We start from the raw sequence: 18,396 nt of genomic DNA, 5'->3' as shown, positions 1-18,396 counted from the left end.
GGAGCAGCTTTGTGTACCTGTAACCCCAGTGCTGGGAGCTAGAGACAGAAGGATCCCCAAGGCTTGCAGGCTAGCCCGCTGAAAAAACTTCAAGACCCAGGTTCAGTAAGAGAGTTTGTCCCAAAAGGATAAGGCAGAACCTAGTAGAGTGGGATACCAAACATTGTCCTCGGGCCTATGCATGCGTGCACATCCCCAGCACATACGTTCACACACTAAAAAACAAGACAATGCTCTGAGGACCGTTCTGCTGTAGGCTGGTTAGCCGGGCCTGGCTGTGGGCTCTCGTATGCAATCCACCTTGACAGCTTGATTTACTGCCAGTGCCTCATCTGCTGAATCCAGCTGGTAATTCTTTTTGTTCCTGTCCTAAGAATTGCTACTGATAAATTAAAACAAAATGTCGGGCAGTGGTGGTGGTGCACACCTTTAATCCCAGCACCCAGGAGGCAGAAGCAGGCAGATCTGAGATCGAGGCCACCCCGGCCTACAGAGTTCCAGGACAGCCAGGGCTACACAGAAAAACTGTCTTGAAAAACCAAAATAATAAATAATAAAACAAACAAAACAACACTTTCACCATCTGGAGAGCTAGAATACAGTGTCAAATGTTCATTAAAATGGAGGTCAGAGATAGCACCCATGTTCTCTGTGTGTCCTTAGCACCTCCTGGCTGGCCGGCCACTGCTGTGAGAACAGCAGAGCGCAGTGACTGGTTCGGGGGCCTCCCTGCCCTCTCTGAAGAGGGCCGCACCGCCAGCTTTAAACCTGGGGCTCCTCGTTTCTCAGCTCTGCTTTCCTGACTTGCTCCCTGAAGATGGGAAGTGCCAGACTCCAAATCTGCAAACAGCCCACCCTGGGACCCTCTCTTGGCAACTGGGGAATCCCTGCAGCCTGCGCAGCAATCAGCCACTTCCTCCCCAAACTAAGCCAAGCCGAGCTTTGCCCAGTGTGCCAGCCGAAGCAGTGAGTTCTAGAGGTCCAGAGTCTTCATTCTGACTCCTGTGTTATGTATGGCGCGAAGGACCAATACTGAGCCCTGCTGACGACGACGGGAGAATCAGGTGGGAAGGCAGAAAGCTTGAGAAAGGCAAAGCAAGTGAAGAACTTAGACAGCATTCACTCAGGTCCTAGGGTAGCGGTTCAGTCCCTGCCACTGGCCATAAGGATACAAGTTACAGAACTATCCAGTGGGTCATAACCACAACCACCTCTGTTACTGAGCGGGCTACAAAGGCGGGACTTCAGTAGGTGGCAAGAAAGATGAAGCTTTGGGGGATGCCAGCATTTACTGCAGTCTGGCCAATGGCAGGGTAGATTGCCGGGGGGGGGGGGGCATCTTAGAACTAAATGTCACTAATGCTGGCCTGCTGGGCAGCAATGAGAAATTTAAGCCTCCCAGAGCCCATTTTCCCACAGAAAGAAGGCTGCCCTGGAGAGCCATCCGCCATCTGGGTGAAATTTTCAACTGTTCCCGCTATAAGGATCGTTACTATTTCAAGGCTACCAAAGAACCAGCTAAGACTTCTAGAAAGCCCAGTGATCAGCCACAGCTCCCTCGTACTCAGGAAAAAATTGGAGCCTCAGTGTGCTGGTTAGTTTGTCAACATGACACATGGCTAGGAGCACCTGGGAAGAAGGTACCTCAACTGAGAAAATGCCTCCATTAATGGGTGTCAGGAGTCCCACCACTGTGGGTAGCACCAGCCCTGGGCAAGTTGTATAAGAAAGGTAGCTGACCAAGAGACTGGGGAGTGAGCCAATGAGCAGCATTCTTCATAGTCTTTGTTTAGAGCCTGCCTCCAAGCTTCTGCTCTGGCTTCCCTTTAGGACGGACTATAAGCTGTAAGATGAAATAAACCCCGCCCTCCCCATGCTTTTAGTCATGGTCTTTAGCATAGCAGTAGAAAGCAAACAAGGACATTCAGTGTGGAGAGATAGAGATATATTTCCTCTGTTGCATATTTCAGACTTCACACTGAGCTTCAGGCACAAAGCGACTCCCAGTTCTTCTGAGCGCCCTGACAGTCTTCCCGCGCTGCCAGTGGGGCTCCCTCCTCCAGGACACACGTGGGAAACCACACAGATCTCAGCAGGCTCTGACGCCCTGTATTTACTAGGGCAGGGTGTGCTGGAAAGCCTGAGAGCCAGCCCCACCCCTACCCTAGGGTCTCCTGGCTACCAGATGAGCGAGCAGCTGTCCCACAGGAGCCCAGCTCCACAGGAGCCCCCGAATCACCTGTGCTCCTGGCCTCGGAGCCTCATGGGACACCTGTGCCTCTCAAGACCCTCAGCTGGGAACCCGTCGGCCCAGGCTGGGGATGGAGGCTCTGGAGGGTGAGGCAGACAAAGCCTCTCCAGAGCAGGAGTAGATGGGCTTGGTGTGCTCCCATGGCCACAGCCCACTTCCTGGGCCTGCTCTGAGCCCTATTGCACATCTTCCTCCCCCTGTCACTCATTTTAAATTTTAAAAAAGTACAAACTAGAGAGGGGCAGAGGAAGCGCCCCCCTCATGGTTCCGGTGGACCTCTGACCTCTTGCAGGGCCATTAGCAGTAGTGAGCACTACACCCACCAGCCCTGCCCTCAGTGCAGGTTCCTGATGGCTCACACGGGCACACTGCCTGGGCCTCTGGTTCTTGTCTGTGGGAGAGATGTCCCTCCGTTGTCGATAAGGTGCAATTCCCCGGCTCCTCCGGGTTGTGCCGGCTGGGGCCCTGCTACCTGAGTCGCCCATCAGCTTTGACAGGCCCCAGCTCTGATTTAGGGTCAGGAGATAGAGAGCTCCAGCTCGTCAGTCTGCAGAGCTCCAGGGAGGGACAAGCAGAGGGGCCTGTGGCACACAATCCTGCCACAGACCAGAAGCTACTCAGCTCCCCATCTGTCCAGGCCTCAAGTGCAGGACCCGTGAGCTCTGTGCGCCTCTTGGCAGCCTCCTCCATGGTCTCTGGCTGCGGCAGGTTCAGGATGCCACTTAGGCCCTGGAAACTCTGCTCCATGTATTCGTTGTGGGGTGGTCCCGCGTGCAGCCAGCTGGCATCATCTGCGGGTACAGAACAAGCAGTTAGGCATGCCCTTCAGTCCACAGAGGCCAGTCGATAGGAGTCAGGGCTGAACACACAAGTTCCCATCCTAACCTTACCGTGGGGGTCTCACCTTACAGAGTGGACTGGGGCCGAGCTAGGGAACTTTCTATGCCTATAATAAAATCATCAGCTGTGGCCAGGGAGTGGTGGCGCACACCTTTATTCTCAGCACTCCGGAGGCAGAGGCAGGTAGATCTCTGAGTTCGAGACTAGCCTCACCTACAGAGCGAGTTCCAGGACAGCCAGGGCTGTTACAGAGTGAAATCCGGTCTCAAAAAACTAACAAACAAGTCATCGGTCGTATAAAACCCAAGTGGTACTGAGCCTGGTCACTCACACTTATAGCTTTAACAGATAGGAAACTGAGGCAGGAGAATTGCAAGTTTGAAGCCAGAATGGGCTATTCAGCGAGTTCCAGGCAGTCTGGAATCCATTTTAAGACAGTGTCTCAGTAAATAAATAGGCAAAATTAAAAAGTAAACATTCCTAAATTCCTAACTTTAGGATGTTTTTAAGCTGAGGTCAGAACTCTGGTTTTACTGAGCTAAATCCCCAACTCTCCAACTTTAGACTCAGTTGAACAAGGCACTCCTTGACCATAGTAGCTCTTGGTAGCCTGTTCTTCACATGGGGCTGGCTTGACTTGGCTTTCCTTCCCACTCCCCTCTGCACCTTCTTCACCTCTACTCTATCCTCCCATGCAGACACGAGCCAAATTCATACCTTGGCTTAGAACACGCTCGATCTTTGTCCTCTGAGGTTTAGTCCCAGGCCTACCTGCAGAGCTGACTGCTCAGCCTGCTGTCTCCTTCATCCAATGGGAAGTGGCTTGCCTGCCCTGTATCTGTCCCAGGCGCTCGTCCTTATCTCTTTGGGTTACTCCTGCTCTTCCTCGCCTTCTTGGGATCAGGTGCAGTGGGGAAAGGAAACAGCTACCCATGGGGACGCCACTCATCACCACTCTCAGTCAGCACTCATTCCAGCGCCTCCAAAGGTAAGCCCTGCAGGAGTGTGCTCTGCTCCAGTTGCCCGTGGCCTGCCCTCTTCTTAGCCCCAGCCAAATCACCAGGGGGCCATGTGAATCTGGCCATCCCAAGCTGCGTGGGACCTGAGAGTCTCAAGGCCCGAATCTGGCTCTGCGGCACTGAGCATTATGTATGGAGGAGCATCAGAGACAGGACAGGATGTGGGACAAGATGCCCTTAGTCCTCAGTGAGAGCGGAAGCATTTTCAGGGCTTTGTGAAGGAAAGCCCCACATTGTTCTAATAATTTTCCTTTTGCACTAAATCTGGCTTGAGTGACTTTGTCCCAGTCACCTAGGGGTGTCCCATGGCTGGACCAATGAAAAGGCTGAGTGAGTCATTTCCGAAGCCCAGGGCCCAGCTGTAAGGGCAGAGCCACATTTCCAATTGCAGTCAACCTGACTCTCTCTTCCCTTCCCCCACAACCACAATACAGGGCTGGAAGACCACAGCCCTGCCTTCCCCCTCTACCACTCAGCCACGGGACCAGCACCCTGGGAAACCCTGGTCTACCTGGGATCTGGGCATCATCTGGGCACTATCCTCACCTTTCCTGAGAGGTAGTTTGCGGTTGAAGGTCAACGGCAGCACAAGGAAGCGGGTCTCACCCAGGGGTTCCCAGAACTGAAGCAAGCGAACAGTCCAGGCTCCTGGCCGCAGCGGCCGGCTCAGTGGAGGCTTGTACTGCGTGACCTCAGTGTCCGCATCTACCGTGATGTCATATGACGTGGCCACGACATAGGTGGGGTCAATCCAGACCACAGTGGCTGTGAGGTTGGGGCCCCGGGCCCAGCGTTGCATGGCTACAGGCTCATCCAGGGGTCCCAGCAGGCCCCCAAAATTCCGGAAAAGACGTTCTTTGGGGTCCCACTCAGTGCCAACCTGCAGGGAGGGAGGCAGCTGGGCAGAAGCCTAGGAGAAGTTCTTCTTCTATCTGCTCTCATGCCGCCTCTTCTGGTGTGACCCCAGGTCAGTCACTACCGCTTCCAGGTTCCCTATCTTCAAACTGAAGGGGCGAGTCTACAACTGAAACCTCTCCCCAGCTCTGAGGTTTATTCCAGGCTGCCACCTGAACCCTTATTTGGTGGGGCCCATAAAGGCAGACCACCCCCCACAAAGCCAGAACCTGTAGGAAAGGACACCCAAAGCTCATCTGGACTGTCCAAGCCCCGGGAATCCTAGCACTTTGGGCAGTAAGAACTGACAGTTCCGTCCCTATTCCCTGTGTCATCTGAGAGGACCCCTCAGTGTATGCCTGTGAGGATGGCATAGGTCTATCTGTGCCGGCATCCCCAAGGTTGCCGTGTTCGGGAAAGCAGAGCCCAGAGAGCCCAGCCCATAAAGGTCTGATGGAGTCCTTACCCCTCCCTTGGTGTCTGTCCCTCTCTTCCCACTCCCTGCGTCTTGCTGGGGGTCAGGAGAAAGCAAGGGAGAGGACCTGTCCCACCTCCAGACTCTGAAGCCGGCTGGCCTGGTCACTGCGCCCCAACAGTTTCAGCGACCCCTGGGGCATCAGCCACATCTCAAGCGTCTCTGCTGGCCCCTGGGCTGAGGGCTGCACCGCCTGCGTCACCAGGTAGCCCTGGAAATGGTCGTCATAGAAATACAGGTGCACGCTGGACGGCAACCCCCTGGGCTCAAACCTAGGAAGGTTTCAGCAGGGAGAAAGGGAGATGCCATCAGCACACCTGATACCACCTTGAGTCCCAGGGAGGGACACTGGGGAGCCCTGGCCCCCAGGCATTTCTTTGGTTCCAAATCTCATACCCCATATGGTCCTAGTTCTTCTTTACCCAGCTTAAAAAATTTTTTTTTTCCCTGCCGGGGCTTACTCTGGACAGGGGCTGTCTCTGATTTGTGCCCGTCCCCCCTTAAGGCACCATCCTCTAAGGGCCTGCTGTATGTCAGAAGTGCAAGGGGGGGATCTTACCTGCAGAGTGCAGTGGCCTGTGGGGGTACAGCAGTGGCAGCATGACGCAGACTGAGACGGGCAAAGGCTGTGTAAGCGGTGAGTAAGACATCGCTGAGTCCACCAGGGCCATCAGCCATGTCATAGGTGCTCTCCCAGTAGGCCTTGAGGGCTGGGGTGCTGGGTGGGTAGCTGCCATACAGGTGGAAGTCCAAAATTTCTAGGACTTCCTGATTCACAGTTGACTCAAACTTCCGGGCAAAGAAGGTGGGTCTGGAGACTTGCTGGGGAGGAAGAGACAAAGAAGATGAAGGGCTCTGCGGGCCCCAGAACATAGCAGGGAGCAGGGGCTGCCCCCTCGGCCCTTTCTAGTTCGGTCTCTGACTTTCCCACCTGCTGCTGCGGCCCAGCTCCAAGGAGCTAGCTGCTCCAGGTGGAAACCCACCCTGCCCTTCTGACCCAGAACACTTGTGGGGAAAAAGCTGGGTCGCAGGCTTCTCGGGCCGAGGGAGCATACCTGAAGCCGCAGGAAGTCTTGCGGCTTGAAGTCGTTGGGAGAGCAGCCACACCAGTCCACGATATGCTTGTACTGGCATTTGCAGCCCAGCTTACGGTTCCAGTTGGTGACACGCAAGTTGTTGTCCACAAGGCTCTCACAGGCCGGGCTATTCTCCAGCACTGTGTGGAAGAAGGACTGCAGGTGGCAGGAGAGGGGGACGGGTGAACCACGGGCCATTCAACCAGTGCCCTCCCTGGCTTTGGCACCCACTTGGTCACCCACCTCGGCGGGAAGCAATGTGTAGGTATAGAACTGGCGAAGCTGGGCCACAAGGGGATCGTCTGTGTACACCACATATTCCACAAAGCTGCGTGTCAGCACAAACCAGTCAGAGCCGCCATCCACCACGATGCCTGCTGGGATCTGCCGTTCACCCAGGCGCCACATGTGGGAATCACACTCATGGAAAAGCCGGTCCAGGCCTTGCTTCTTGATGAACCTGAGGGAGGTCCCACAGAATGGAGCCTGAACCCTCTTTCTACCTGGCAACCAGCATGCCTTCAGCTATGACTGGGTAACAGGCTTTACAAGCCAGGGCTGGGGCCATCAGGTACCTTTGGGTGGGAGGCCACTGTACAAGACATCAGGGCCTCCTTCCCCACTACCTGTCTCACCTGGAATTGTCTCGCCCATGTGACTTGAGGAAATTCTTGTCCCGGTTCTTGGATAAGAATGCCACCAGCTCCTCATTTGTCCTGGTGAGGGAAGGGATTGGTGCAGCCGGGGCTTAGTCCCTGTCCCAGAACAGATGCCTCTAGCCCGAATGACCTTTACCTCTTTCCTTCCTTTCTCACAGGAGCTATTACATCACGTGCCTGCCCCTTGTCTGGGGTGATGGTACCTGAGGAACCCAAAGAAGATGCCATCTCTCCTCCACCTTTGCTATCTGAGCTGGCACTCCGGGTCCAAGCCTCTGGCTCTTTCTCCCCATTTCTTATTATCCCCGATCGTTAGGCCACCTTTCATTAGCCCCACACCCCAGTTCTTGCCTGGGGTCAAGGGACCAGGTCTGGGTTGTGGGGATCTCAAAATTCGATGGCAAGCAAACAAGACGGACCCTGTAACCCTGATGCCACCGCTGGGGCCCCACTCAAGCCCACCCTCACACCTGGTTGGATAGTCGGTGGCACTCAGGTTGATGAAGAAGTCCCAGGCCCAGCCAGGGATTTCCAGCAGGTCCTTCATGCTCCGCAGGTACATCCTCAGAAGGCTGGCCCCGCCCCAGATGGTGACCATGCGCCAAGGAGTCACCCGCACATTATCATAGTGCTGGGCCAGCTCCACCACCTCCCGGTACAGGTAGTTGGACCGCTGAGGAAGAAAGGGATGGATGGTCAGGAGATGGAGCTGGGCACCAAGGCTGGAGCCCCCACCCACCTGGGAGCAGAGCCCGGGAGAGAGCAAGTGTCAGGACTACAGTTCCTAATAGCCCATGCCATCTTAGACTCGACCAGTGTGGACCTCAACTTGCCTTCCTCTAGTTATCTGAGCCAACCTTTCCCTAGACGACCTGTCTACAACCTCCAGAGTCTCTGCTCCATTCACCCAGATCCTCTGGGTCTCCCTGACCCACAGTACCTTATCCACGTGGATATAAAAGAAGTGCTGCTCATGGTAGACAGCCTTGAGAAGACGCTTGAGCTGGCGGATGGCACGGCCATGAACCACCAGCATGTAGGCAATGCGGACTGGAGGGCCACCAACAGGCTGCTGGGCCCGAGTCTCTTCCCACTGGATGCCAGGGCTCATCTTGCCTGAGTGGAGCAGACAGGGACATTGGTGAGATGGGGGAAAGGTTACCTGCCTGCCTCCCAATAGGAGAAGCTCCCTGGTCCCAGCTTCCCCTCTGCCAACTGTACATTTAACACGACTTTAGACAAGGAGGGCCATCTGGGGAATGAGCAAGAAGATCTGGGCCACATCACCTCCCGTCAGTTCCTGGGAAGGACCAGAGTACCCCAGTCCCTCACCAGCCAGCTGGCAGTGCCGGGGCACAGTCTTGGGCATGAGGCTCCCAGCTTGGTGCAGGCACACTACGTTGGCGATCTCCTGTTGGCACTGCTTGGTGCTGGCCCGGGCCAGTGCTGACAGTGCATCCTTGCCCACAATCTCGCACTTAGGAGTGAAGCTGTTGTCCGTGGGCTGGGGGGCCCCCTCCACACTCCCTGTGTCTCCATGTGGTGGGAAGCCAGCAGCCCCCATCAGTGCCTCCCCAGCTGCTGCTCCACTCAGGTTCTGGCGGCCGGGTGCCTCTGGAGGTGGGGGTGGCGGGACCCGACGGCTAGCTCTTTGGCGGCTGGTTACTGCCCGCACCACCTTGGCCACAGGCATGCCTGGGCTCTCAGCACCAGCACGGCCCCGCCAGCGCCCATGCCTTTTACCGGCACTGCTCCTACGCCCTGCAGAGCTATCTGTGTCCTTAGAGCCCTCGCCAGGGTCTAGTGGCCGTGGCTTCCTCTGCCTTCCTTTCTGTAAAAGACATACAGATCATAGTTAGTCATTCACCTTTTTCCCGGTCTCAAGTCCCATCTTGGCCGAGGCCACTTTGAATTCTAGAAGGTCTTCGCCAACATATATATACCTAGAAGAGTCCTGCTCACTCAATAACTCTGTACAAACAGCGACGTTCCGGGGGCAGCTGGCTGAGGTGGCTTCCATGCTCCTCCCACCTACCTCAGCCATTGCCCCTTACATGGCCTCCAGACTACTTATCGCATAGCACGGTACTTCCTTAGCCTGATCTGGGCTCACGCCACTTTCTCTTTCAGCATATTTTAAAATGCATGTCCTTGCTTTCTCCAAGAAACCCTGCAGGGGACCCAGGAGTGCCCCCACTGAAATCCATGCTCCTACCGGGGGCTGTCTGGGAAGAGAGCCTTAACCACCACTTGCATCCAAAGCATTGGTTGCACTAAAGCTCTTCATGTGGGAAGACTCAGGCTGCAACAGGGGAGTAGCTCAGGAGGGAGGAGTCATGAAGCCTGAGACTCTACTATTGGATGGATCTCCCAGGAAGCTGAGGCAAGGGGCTTTGCTGAAGGTACCCCATGAATAACAGGGGGACCCAAGTAGGAGCTGGCAGAGGAAGGCTTCAGGCATAAAACAAGTCTGTCAGGCAAGACCATAGAAGGGCAGGAAGCTCCATAGCCAAACACAGCCCTGTGGTCGGCTCCATGGGCTCTCCTGCATCAGGACTGCCTGTGGCCAGCAAGGCAATCTATCCCTGGCTGGAAACCTCAGGTCCAGCTAGCTGAAGGCCCACAGCTGGAGGCGGCCAACCTTTGTATTTGTGACAGGACTTCTCAGGTGGACAGCCACCTCATCTGCCCCACAGCGGGGAAACACTGAGCTCTGAGACCGGGATGTTTCCCTAGCAGACTGTAAACTGAGAAGCCATGTCAGATCATCTCCCCAGGGGCTGGTAGAATAGCTGGCACATGAAGGACATTTGGCTAATGCCTGTGAGTGGGAAGGGACAGGGGCAAGGGGAGTCCTGTGAGTGCTCTGGCCTGCTGTTACCTCACCACCAGCCACCGAGCTCCTCTGAGCACAGTCCCTCAGCTGGGAAAGTGGGAATCAAATGAGACACCAGCTGTGGACCAGCAGCCAGAGCGGCCATTGCTCTTGCCTGCCCCTTTCCTCTCGCCATCCTGCCAGCCCCCTGCCTCTGCTCTAGCACTCTGTGCTCTTGTTCACGCTGAGCCCTGCAGAAACATGCTTCGCTCAGGAGGCACCCGGATCCTTCCCACCCCGGCCACTCATCAGTCTCCTGGCTCCCAGGGTGAACCCTGGGGCCTGTCAGACTCCAGCTTTGTTTCCTGCAGCCTCCTTGCCATCTCCCTTGGGAGACTTCAGGACCCTGAGTCCAAATGCCTACTATTTTGACTTCCCCACTACTCTCTCAGTTTTTACATCTCAGCAAATGACAACCTTTCGTGGCTCAAATCGAATGTGCCAGGAGTCCGATTTTTTCTTTGGAGGAGACAGACAGGTGGCACCGAGGATGAGGGAAAGAACCTCGTGATGCTAAGCAAATGCTCTACCACTAACCTACAGCCCCAGCCCCGACCTCAACTTTGATTCTTCTCTCCCTCTAGTCCACATTCAATCCATCGTAGATGCATGAGAATACACACAGAATCTCGCAATCTCCCCCCTGTCCTCAACCTGCTCTCTTGACGCCCTGGCGCATGCACCTGTCCCTTCCTGTCTCTCCTCATCACAGCCACCAGTGTTTCTTTTAGAACTTTTCTTTTTCTTTCTTTTTGGCTTTTCAAGACAGGGGTTCTCTGTGTAACAGTCCTGGAACTTGCTTGGTAGACCAGGCTGGCCTCGAACCCACTGAGATCCACCTGCCTCCCAAGTGCTGGGATAAAGGCGTGTGCCACTACCTCCCGGCTAGAACTTTTTTTTTTTGGTAGTTTCTGGTTTTTGTTTTGTCATTTAATCTTTTTCCTAGAAAAGAAAAACACAACCAGAGGCATTTATATGACAGACACTATCAGTGTCAGAATGGAAGGGGAAAGAGAAAGGCCAGAGGAACGGGAAGCTAGTAAAAAGTGGATTCCAAATCACAGGACCAGTCGACAGGGTGGAGTCCTCATTCACTTTGGGATGCATGTTTGGTGTCTGGTCCTCCGGCCTGCTCCCTCAGATGCCGCGGCACAGAGAGCTGGCCACATACTTCAGAAATTTGCCAATGATGAGCTCAGGACTTCACAGAAAGGTAGTCTTAATTTAACTCCTTGATTTTGTGCTCAGGCATCACCTGGCAGCTTTTCTTGCCTCAGAGAAGGGTCGGGAAGAATGGGAGAATCACACCGGGGCACACTTCGGCATCACTCCAAGCAGACGCTTTCTTACGGGCACACTTGGTCTTCATATGCACAGCCGTTTGTCCGCATACTCCCCACTCCTTCTGGACAAAGGATGGGGAGGTGCCGGCTAGAAGTTTTTTAATATTTATTTGTTATTTTCATGTGTTTTGCCTGCGTGGATGTCTGTGCACCACATGTGTGCAGTGCACAGTGGCGGCCAGAAGAGGGCACTGGATTCCCCTGGGACTGGAAATACAAACAGCTGTGAGCTGCTGTGTGGGGGCTGGGAATTGAACTGTGGTCCTCTGGAAGAGCAGCCAGTGCTCTTAACTGCTGAGCCATCTCTCCAGCCCCCCCTTTTAGAACTTACATCCCCATGATGAGACCTGGCCAGTGGCCTCTCCGCTCAGGCTCTATAATAGCTAGCCTTCCCACCATCCTTCCCCACACGTCTACCGAGCTCTCTGCCTCATTCCCTCCTCACCTCCTGGGTCCAGGTAGCGTCCCTCCACCCCAACCGGCATTACTGGCTCAGGTTCTGTATTGGCTATGGGCTTCAATCTAGGTGCTCTCCATGGACGCCCACAGCTCAAACCCTTGCCTCCTCGATTCTCTGCTCAGACTGTGTTTCTCAACAAGGCCTGCCTGGACCGAAAGCTCTAGCCTCCCTCATCCCGTTTTACTTTCCCCACGGAAATCTGATGATCCTGGACCAACAAAATGGCTTGACAGATAAAGGCCCTTGCTACCAAGTCTGACAACCTGAGCTGGATCTCTGGGACTCACATGGTGGAAGGAGAGAAATGACCCCCACAGACTGCCCTTTGACCTCCATGTGCGTGCCAAGGCACAAGTGCATCCACCTATCCACATATACACGCAGAATGCAACAGTAATACATTTTCCTAAGAAACGCTCTGATCTCTTCCACCATCCTCACATGAACTTATTTATTTCGTGCCCTTCTGTCTGCCGCTCACATGGCTGTAAACGTTGCCAGGGGGAGTTCAGCTTGTTTCTCCGCTGGCATATTCGGAGTCCAGAAGAGTGTGTCACAATCATAAACACTCAGATAAGTCATGCTCAGATGAATGCCTGTAAAGGTCTTGGTGTGGGTACTGCGTTCACAAAGGTTGCTGTCCTTTTCATTATTGCTGGGCACTGAGACAGAAATAGTCAACGTGAGGCCAAGGCTTAGCTGTCACACGTGGTGCACTGGGGTGGAGTAGAGTGTGAGCTTCCCCTGCCCTTTTTCATAGGAATAAGGAGGAGCCTGGGAGCTGCCTTCAGGTTCTCCACAGTACCCAGGCTCCCTGTTCAACACCTAGATGGCTCAACGATGTCTTCAGAGGTACCCAATAAGTTACCTCTGACTGCACTTATGTCTTAATGTCTGAGACAGAGTAGTCAGGAGACCCTGTTCCATGCTCACGTTGAGGAGGGCACCCTGGGCTGGCCAACCTACAGAGTAGTGCCGTCTGACCCAGCCACACAGCAAGCACAGGAAGACACCCCCAAGATTAGGTGGGTAGTGATGGCAAAGAGGAGTGAGTTCTAGGGGTCAAAGCCTGTATCAGTGCATCAGGAGGCTGGTGAAGAGGGTAGGGCAAGAGGGCACAGAGCCAGGCTGGCTGTGGTGGGAGACAGGATGTGGGAGGAAATAGGCATGTTGGTGCCCTGCACTGCAGCAGGGAGCTGGCTGACCCTGAGAAGGACAATCCCAGAGGAGGCTAGGGACCAGAAGGCAGCAATAAGCAAACAGAAAGGCCCTGGTGGATGGATAGACAGCCCTGACTCCTGAGCCCTCTCTGGCAGGTCCCAGCCTCAGGCTATGTCTCTTAACAGACTGCTGTCAATAGCAGGATGGTAGATAGATCAGGGTGGTCCCCTGGCTGGATGCATTCTGGCCTCAGCGACCCCCTCCTCCCTGCCAAGAAGGCATATAAAGTCCTCTGCCACTTCCTGACTCTGAAAATCCGAGAATCCTCCCTAAGCCATGAAGAAAGCACACATAGAAATGCTCACACACACACCCCGCCCCCACATGCTCCCACCCCGGACTTCTCAGACTGCATTTAGAACAAGTGCTGAACGGATGTCCATGAGAGCTTTGAATGCCGTCACGTGGCTCTTTGGGGGCTCGTGATCATCCCAGGTATCCACTCTCACCCCTCCGCGGGCAGCAGAGTGCTTTCCTTAAATGCTCATTGGCTCCTGCTGTGCAGCTTTTCCCCAGCACTTACAATAAAACCCACTCAAGTCCCTTACTGTGGTCTCTTTGGCCATACAGGATGGAACCATCTTTGGGGAAAGTGCCCCACCCTCTACCCATTCCCCAAGGATCCCCAGCTTAGCCCACTCCCCTGAGACCCCTCTGCTCAAACTCTCCTGCCCACCTCTTCCTGGAGGAAGCCGTTCCCAGCCTCCGGAGCTGATCCAGCCCCTCGTTATTCTAGCTTCCCTGCTAGACCGTCTGCCTTGCAGGCCAGGACTTCATCTATTCCTTATTTCTGTATTCCCCGTATGAGCACAGTGCCTGATAGGAGAGAACTTAGTATGCGCTGACTGAATGAAGAATGAATGAACGTATGTCCCAGGGTGCAATGTTGAGACCATGTGTTATGTCCCGACAGCCTGGCAGGTGCTGAGAATTCTGGCAAGCATTCACAGGGACAGCTTCACTTCCTGGTTTTCATCACCCAACAAAATCGGTGCCACTATTACCCCCAAAAGAAGGAGAAGTGGCTGGAGGTGGTTCACCTGACAGCAGAGCCAGGACAAGGCCGTGAAGAGAGAGGTCTCTCCTGCGTGCTGACCTCAAATGCTACACTATGCTCCTTCACAACCCCAGTCTGGTGAGGTGGCTGCCAGGGCCAGGGCTCCACAATTTTTAGGCCATTGGGAGACCTTTCTCCATTCTGGTCAAGGCTTCCTTTCTTGGCTTTAGCCAGGTGTGTGTGTGTGTGTGTGTGTGTGTGTGTGTGTGTGTGTGTGTGTGTGCTGAGTGGGAGAGACCCCAATTCTCTCACCTGTCTTCAATTCTCCATCCCCAGCTATGGGCCGAGCAGCAGCAGCTCAGCCCATGCATTGACTCCGACACCCAACCGCTGAGCCACCCACTTCTGAGAAGGCACAGATGCCCTGATGTGCCCTTCTGCTCTTCTCCCAGTCCTCACCAGCATCCTGGCTCACACACACCAGGCTCCTCACCTGCCTCTGTGGCCCACTCCGTTTGAGGTGTCCCAGTTACCCAAAGAAACTTCATCATCTGACTGAAACTTTCTACTGGTCTTTATGCCCAAAGAACAAGCTCACTCCCTACACAAGCCAGCTTCCCCATGATTGTCCTCAGCTCCTGTTGGGGTCACAGTTCCCTGTCTCTCTGTTCCTGGTCCCCTCACCAGCCAGAAACTGGAAGAAGGGCAGGTCTTCTCCCAGTCTCCACACCAGGTCTTTGGAACTGACCAGGAGGGGAGGGTGTTCAGGCTCTATGCCTTCACCCTGCCAGGTAAAACCCAAAAAGATATGACAACAGAACCTCTCTCCCAGAGCCCCGGAGACACAGGAACAAGAACCCCTGACCTCTGGCCACAGCTCAGGGCTTTGATTAGGCAAACCCTCTCCACTTATTCAGAACAGACGCCTCCAAACCACACTACAGAAGGGTGTGTCTGAGCCTGCAACTAAAAAGACACCCGTCAAGAGTAAAAACAACGCTGGGATCAGGGGCTGGGGCTCCGATCTGCAGCTGCTGTTCCCATTACCCCACAGCAAGAGATGCCTGGTTCCCTCCTCCTTTGAAGTCCTGAGGCTAACTCAACGGCTCACCTTCCATTCCCACCCCCTCCTGAAGATTCACCCGGGTTCTTCCCTGGCTGAGAAAGCCACGCCTTGAGGACACTTCAGGGTTTTTTTCCCCCTTGGGGTCACTCCCACACTCTATTCCGGGGTATACACTTTGTCACAGGCCATAATTCCACCCTCTAAGTTCCACTTCACCGCCACACGCTGCTTCTCAGGCGCAGCTGAACACAGATGCCCGGGGTCCCTCGGCCCCCACTCCTCCGCCCACGGCGCGTACACCCCCCCGCCCCCTCCCAACTTCAGAAAGTTTGGCCTCAGGCTTCCCACCTTCAAGTAGGCTAGGGCCCAGTCGCTCCTCCTAGCCCCGATACCAGTGCCTGACCTTCATCGCTCCCCGGGACGGAGACCACCCCACCATGACCCGCTCTTCCCTTCGCGGCCCCCAGTCCTCCAGCTGCCCCGGCCTCCGGGTCACGCACCGCTCCCACACGCAGCCCGCCAGGCCGGCCTGGGAAGGGAGCGTTTGGGGACGGAGGTCGGGCTCCAGGAGACTGCCTGCGCCCTGCACGTACGCGGCCCATGTCCCACTTGCCTGGCCGGGGCCGCCCGCAGCCCCGCCAGGACCCCGCGCGCCCCCGCGCCCGGCCTGCCCGCCCGCACGGCCGTCGGAGCACCTCTCCCGGCTCGTCCTCCTCCAGGCCGCTGAAGCTCCACACCACCAGGCCCTGCAGCAGCAGGATGGCCAGTGCCGTGGCGATCGCCAGCTTGTAGCGCCGCACCAGCTTCTGCACCCGCGCGCTCGCCACCATCTTCCTGCCTGGGACGCGGGGCGCGCGTCCGGCCCTGCAAACCGGCCGCGGGCGTGCGCATGGGCGCGGGGCCGAGAGCCCCCCACACCCCGCCCACATAGGCGGGCCGGGGGCGGAGTCCTAGGCTCCACCCTCTCGCGGGCTGGGCAGGAGGCAGTGGGCCGGTCTTCCGCTCTTGCCTCCAAGGAGGGGTTTAGGCTCTCTGGGTCTCTTCCACGTCTCCAAGCGTGTCTGCGTGTGGGATCACCACCTCCTGGCAGCAAAAACATTGTCCTGGGGTGCGGAGAGTCTGCAGCCTGACAGCGCTGATGTCGCAGGGCATGGTGTGCGTGGGGATGCGGGGGAGAGACTCAGCGGTCCGCAGCCCTGGGAAATGCTGGCATTCTCAGGTGTGTGAGTACCACCCACCCTGCCTAAAACCTGAAGGCCGCTCCTCAGGACAAAGCGTGTAGCCCCTTGACTGGCTCCGAGGCTCTTCACAAAGCTGACTTGCCACCGTGCCCCTCTAGTCCAAAGCATTCTCAGGCCTCTGCTGGAGGCGTGATTCTCAACTTCTAGCTTCTAGCCAAAATCTCCTGGAAGATAATAAAAACAGAGCTCTAGTTCCCACGCCTGGAGTTTTGAACGCCTGAGAATTACATTCTTCAACAAGTTCCTCCTCTTCCGCTGCTGCTGCTGCTGCTCCCCTGGAACCACACCTGGAGACCCACCAGACCTTGACATATGCTGTTCTCTTTCCTTGACAGCCATACCTTTTGCTCCTCACCTCCCCACCCCCGCGCCCGCCCCCCACCAATGGCCTCTTCCTCAGTGCTTCCCGGCACTGGTTGTTAAGCATCTGGTGGTGATTTCTCTGTGATCCTGCTTCTGAAGCTTGGGTGCATGCCTGACACCTCCCACCCCCACCCACCCCCCCCCCCACCCCCCACCCCCACCCCCCCACCCCCACCCCACCCCACCCCACCCCCCCCCCCCCCCCCGCTTCAAAGCTCAGGAAATGTTAGGAGGGTGTTGAGAAAGCCCACCCACTTGACCATACTCCTTTCTGGCTTGTTCAAGAGCAGCATCCAACCAAAAAAAAAAAAAACAAAAAAAAAACCAAACAAACAAACAAAAAAAGACAAAACAAAACAAAAAAAAAAAACAAAGAAAGAAAGAAAGAAAGAAAGAAAGAAAGGAGGGAGGAAGGGAAGGAGGGAGGGAGGATTTCAGGCCCAAGGCGTCAGAAGGGACATAAACGACCTTGGAATGGAAGGGTGATAGGAAGATCGTTGGAAACAGTAAGAGAGGGCTCAGTAAGGACGGGAGTCTAATCCTCAGCACCCACATAAAAAGCCGGGAGTGGTGGTATTTGCTTGTAAACCCAGCACAGGAGAGGTGAGAAGGTGAACCTCTGGGGCTCCCCAGCCTGAGTTCATCATAAATCACAAAGTGGCAGACCCGAGGAACCTGTGGTCGGCATGCACAGCTGTACAGACGACCCCACCTACACACACACACACACACACACACACACACAATGATATAAATTAAAATATTTTTTTAAATAAACCCCACAATCACCAGGCGGTTGTGGCACATGCCTTTAATTCCAGCACTCGCCAGGCAGAGGCAGGTCGATCTCTATGAGTTGGAGGCCAGTCTTGTCTACAAGAGCTAGTTCTAGGACAGGCCCCAAAGCTACAGAGAAACCTTGTCTCGAAAAACAAAACAAAACAACAACAAAAAAAAGTTCAAACTATTTAGAGACAAAAGGCAGAGTGATTCTGGTGTTGCCAGAGAAGGTGAGTGGAGGCTAAGTCTTTTGATGGGCAATATGCTTTCTTTCCTAGTGTGAGCATTGTTAAAAGTGAAAATTGTAAACAATGTTTCAGATGACACTTGGCTACTTAGGAGAATTTAAGGCTTCAAGGCTTTGGAAAAACATCAGTTGACATGCCAGCAATTGATATGTTAATTAAATATCGACCTGTGTGCTCATTAAATCAGATCCAAGAGACTGCTATCTGCCAATACTTTTCCCCCCACGAGGAAAACAACTTTCTTTTTCTTGATAATAGAAACAGTATATAGTCACGCAGCCTTTACTGTCAAAAGTAAAAATCACTCGCACCACCAAAGTAATTACTATTCGCATTATGCTGTCCAGACTCTCTGGGAGCCTGCCTTTGTTTTTGTTCTGTCTTTTCTGAGGCAAGGTTTCATGAAGCCCAGGCAGACCTCAAACTCTCTATGTAGCCCAGAATAACCTTGAACTTTTGATTCTCCTGCTTCCACATCCCAAGTGCCAGAATTACAAATGTGTCATATCATAGACAGAGTTCATTTTCATTTTTTGAAGAAGTCATTATTTTTATTTTTGGGGGCGAGGGTGTTCTGTTTTTAAAGTT

The 18,396-nt window shown here is 54.6% G+C and overlaps 1 protein-coding gene across 3 annotated transcripts; it reads right to left on the bottom strand.

Annotated features, from left to right (window-relative positions):
* Nucleotides 1-1,928: 1,928 nt before the first annotated feature.
* On the bottom strand, nucleotides 1,929-16,062 carry Xylt2 (xylosyltransferase 2). 3 transcript variants are annotated; one of them, XM_087910067.1, is made up of 11 exons: nucleotides 15,872-16,061; nucleotides 8,547-9,045; nucleotides 8,155-8,330; nucleotides 7,685-7,887; nucleotides 7,191-7,271; nucleotides 6,799-7,015; nucleotides 6,535-6,711; nucleotides 6,039-6,301; nucleotides 5,547-5,751; nucleotides 4,657-4,990; nucleotides 1,929-3,042 (listed from the first exon to the last, which is right to left on the bottom strand). In XM_087910067.1, the coding sequence occupies exons 1-11, from the start codon at nucleotides 16,004-16,006 to the stop codon at nucleotides 2,720-2,722; spliced, it is 2,613 nt and encodes an 870-aa protein (XP_087766193.1). In that variant the 5' UTR covers nucleotides 16,007-16,061; the 3' UTR covers nucleotides 1,929-2,719. The 3 variants fall into 3 exon arrangements, with proteins under 3 accessions (XP_087766193.1, XP_087766194.1, XP_087766195.1); XM_087910068.1 differs by having other exon boundaries at nucleotides 5,556-5,751; XM_087910069.1 differs by lacking the exon at nucleotides 4,657-4,990 and having other exon boundaries at nucleotides 2,824-3,042; nucleotides 5,556-5,751; nucleotides 15,872-16,062.
* Between the last annotated feature and the right edge of the window lie 2,334 nt (nucleotides 16,063-18,396).

The sequence above is a fragment of the Myodes glareolus genome, chromosome 9, assembly GCF_982192425.1.
Source record: "Myodes glareolus chromosome 9, mMyoGla1.1, whole genome shotgun sequence".
Classification (NCBI taxonomy): domain Eukaryota; kingdom Metazoa; phylum Chordata; class Mammalia; order Rodentia; family Cricetidae; genus Myodes; species Myodes glareolus.
Note: the sequence above shows the minus strand (reverse complement) of the source record. Positions and strands in the feature narration are given on the sequence as shown.